The sequence below is a fragment of the Drosophila simulans genome, chromosome 3R (assembly GCF_016746395.2).
Source record: "Drosophila simulans strain w501 chromosome 3R, Prin_Dsim_3.1, whole genome shotgun sequence".
Taxonomy (NCBI): Eukaryota; Metazoa; Arthropoda; class Insecta; order Diptera; family Drosophilidae; genus Drosophila; species Drosophila simulans.
The window spans coordinates 2,466,475-2,470,316 of NC_052523.2; the positions used below are offsets into that span (position 1 = coordinate 2,466,475).

The 3,842-nt window shown below is 45.3% G+C and overlaps 1 protein-coding gene across 1 annotated transcript; it reads right to left on the reverse strand.

Moving 5' to 3' along the window:
* LOC6726906 (general odorant-binding protein 83a) lies at positions 1-3,139 on the reverse strand. Its single transcript, XM_016175904.3, has 5 exons — positions 3,019-3,139; positions 974-1,217; positions 819-894; positions 224-480; positions 1-163 (listed from the first exon to the last, which is right to left on the reverse strand). The coding sequence occupies exons 2-5, from the start codon at positions 1,085-1,087 to the stop codon at positions 146-148; spliced, it is 465 nt and encodes a 154-aa protein (XP_016033416.1). The 5' UTR covers positions 1,088-1,217; positions 3,019-3,139; the 3' UTR covers positions 1-145.
* Positions 3,140-3,842: the final 703 nt, after the last annotated feature.

Below are 3,842 nucleotides of genomic sequence, written 5' to 3' on the forward strand. Positions count from 1 at the left end.
TTGCATGCACAACTCGCCTACGTTTATTACTCGACAGCTATTGAAAACTAGCAGAAACTAAGCTACCACATAAATAGAGCGGGGTCGGCAACGGGTGGTCCACGGGCCATAGAACTGGAACTGGGCTGGAAGGTGGGCCAGGTGTTCACGGCAAGAAGTAGTGCTGCAAAGAAGGCATTGGGAATTGGGTCTCAGCTTAGAAGGATTTCGGCCGCACTCGCACCTTTGGATCGGCCTTCTTCCAGCACTGGTGGAACCACCAGGCCTTGTGGCACAGCGTATCGCCCTCCGGATGGACGCAGCCCTTGGACATCTCCATCAGCTTGTCGCGCATGGAGAGCGGGACCGTGGCGAAGAGCTTCTCCAGATGCACGTCCCCATTGTCGTCCACCACTTCGATCTCGTGGAAGAAGCAGTTCATGTAGCACTTGAGCTTCTCGTCCTCGTGAATCTCCCCATCGCTGAACTCCTTGATGGCAGCTGAAGATGAAGTGAATTGAAATTTAAACTGGGGCTGCCACAAGTGCACAGTTTTGGACAGCTTCATTTAGCCAATAACCACCACATTGGCTTCTGCCAATCCGAAATGATTATACTAGAAATTATTTATTTATTCATAATTAATACCGAAATACTGGGTTTACTTTAAAATAATTCTACTTCTTGTGACCTATTCAATTGTTTTTAAATACCCAACGTTTAATGCCGAATGAATGCAAAGTTAGCACATGGCTGAGGGTTCATAAGGACCCCCTCCTCGCGATTGCTGCAATTATGGGCTCACTTTCGGGCGAGGACCATTGCCATTTGCTACTCACCCTCGGAGACGCCCGTCTTCTCCACACACGCGTCGTGGAAGGGCTTGGCCATTTTCAGGATGCCCGGCGGTGGATACTGCAATTAAAAATTGTTGCTTAAGTGGGCGTGGCAGGGCGGAGGCGCAGCAGTGCGGCCGGGCACTTCATTAACCCACGTTCTCGTCACGCTGCGCCGCAGCCGGCGGCAGGATCAGCGCTCCGCTGAGCAGCGACAAGGCGATTAAAAGGACAGACGCACTGACACGCCGACCAAAGCCATTCAAAGCCATTTTAATGTGGCTCTTTCCGTTTCGCTCCTTTCCGCTGCTGCGTGGTCCTTCCTGGTCCGTCCGTGAAACAGCAAAAATTGTGCCCTGGCTCGGCCTTGTTTGCGAGCTCTGAATAAAACAAAAACAAGCTCTGGAAAAAAATAAACGAGAAACGTGGAACGTGAAACGTGAAACAAAAGCGGCGATGCATAGCGGAGTACACGGCACAGGACGAGGGCAAGCGTCGGAAGGACAAGTATGAGAAACAGAGTAAGGACGAGGATGTGGATGAGGATGCAGATGCTGTTGACGACGATGTGCCACGCGTGACAGCTGGACAATGACAATGGGTGCGGCACTATGTGTTTACACTGGGGGAAAGCCCCATTAAAAGACAACAATGGAATTCCTTAGTCCAGCTGGCTCCGTTCTCTGAACGGCGCCCTTTCTCTAAATTAGATTCCTAGAAATACAACAAAATCTGAACATATAATTGCATTTATATGAGAGGCCGGAGAAATGGGAAGAGTTATGAAACTATGCGGAGAACAATTATGTCTTCCATGAAATGAATACACATATTTTTAATTTATTAACTCATTTGAAGAGAACTCTTGTGAGCAAATGTATCACATACTATATTAAATTAAATACAAAAATAATATTTTTTCGCTTGAAGTTTACTTAGAGTGTAAGAGCGTGCTATCCTAAGCCATAGAATGTTTCCTTTTCTTGTACTTTTTATATTTTGTATTTTTGAAAGCCATGAAAACCTAAAAATATCATTTGTTTCTCGCCAGCTCAGCGCACGCCAAATTAATTCCAGCGGCTGATGGCCGAACAAAAAGCGACCGCCAAAACGGAAACGGAACTGTGCCCGAGACGTCAGCTAGTCGTCACAAGTCCACAATTGTCGTGTTCCGTCTGACAAACACATGCCCACGTGGCATGCCCCGTCCGCTCCCTGGAATCCCTCGTCCAGGTCGACGGTGATATATTGCCTAGCTAAGGATTCAAGGATTCGAGGATTGCTTATGATGTATGTGGGAGGCAACTGGCATTTTTCACAAGCCAAGTGAGATTCACTTTTTATTTAAAACAAACTCAACGGGTTTCTTAATGAATGTAGGCACACCGATAGCCACATGTAAATTTTTCAAAAAGAACATAAAATTGTAAAACGGTGTACAAAAATGCATTTGCTCAAGTCTTAAGCAGTGAATACGTTTAGTGTGAATATTTGAATATTTAATACAGATCGCAGAGAGCAGAACAATACATCGCGGAAGTAGGATATTGAAATATTTCAAAATAAGTAAGATATTCAAAGATAATAAGTAACATAGTTCAAGTTTGTTTTCTTTTTTGAAATTATACTCCAAAATTATACAAATTATTTATTTGGAAGTAGAATTGGCAATGAAAAGTCGTATTTTATGCACTTATAACCGATCCTCCCACTTTTGCGCCGGATGACAGGGTATCAAAATATAAAATTTCCCATTCGCTTGCTTCTTTTGAAATTGTACAACCGAAATACGCAAAACAAAGACTTCAACTTGTGCACAACTGTCACTTTTGTTTCATCAAATGTCAACGCAACAACCGAAACAAAGCCACAAAACGACATTCGCCCCTCGACTCACACACACACACGCACACGCACACACTGGCACAAAAATGGAGGACGAATGAAATTACAGCAACAGCACATTTTTGTAGTACGAGTATGAATGGAGGTTTGCTCGACTGCGAGTACATATCGCAGTTGTGTGCGGCAGGAACGATGGATGGTTTTTTAATTGCCATTTCAATTTTCGTGTTGCAACGCGTCGTTTGCCTATGCCTGGGCAACCTTCGACCTCCCATTCGCCTTCGTCCTGGCCACCTCGGCCCCCACTCCCGGCAGGTCCTTTTCCGTTCAGGAACTGGCAGCTGGTCCTTCACCCTACCGTTCGCTTTTAGCAGAAGTAGTTATGGCCAGAACTCGATACTGCACACACCCGACACGCAAGAATTGTTTGACAACCGCAGTCACAATTGAATTTGCTTTATTGCCGTTTGCAGCGTTTGGCTTTTATATTGATTTTGGCCAAGTTCACAAGACCACAACTGACTGCCGCACTCAGTTATCGGGCCAATTGGCGCTTCATGCCGAGCCGAATGTCTCTATAATGGCATCGCCCATATAAGTGCAGGTCGCAACTCGGGGCCACGCCCACTGGCGTGTCTCTAATCATTAGGCGGAAAATTCCAGAGTACACTCAGAATGCCAGAAGCCAGCAAGTTTCATTTTCAAATGGGTCGCGAGGCGGTCCTATCGTTTACAATTACTCAATGAATTGAGCGTTACAAAATGCATGATACTATGACTTTTTTTTATACATTCTTTCACCGAGTAAGCAAGCGAGTATTTAATCCCGAATTAACTATGACAAATGACGTCAGTGAATAAGTGCTGGCATTACAAACTTTTCCGAGTGTAAAACGGTTAGTGGGTCAACCATTGCAGGCTAAATCAACTTCCGAGGCAGACGAAGCGAAAGAAATGCAAAACGGAAAGTTCCTGGCTGCAAAAGTAATCAAGGTAAAGCAATCCCCACAATGGCCAGTTGGGGCTTTTGTTGTCAATCCGGGCTAGACGGACAGATTTGGTAAGTAGCTCAATATCGGAGGGTCCTTCCTGAGCTGAAATCCACTTGAACTTCTTCGAATGAAGCAGATGCTGCCTTATCTAAACAACCAACAGGTAAATCAAGTTGCAAGTGCCTGGGTG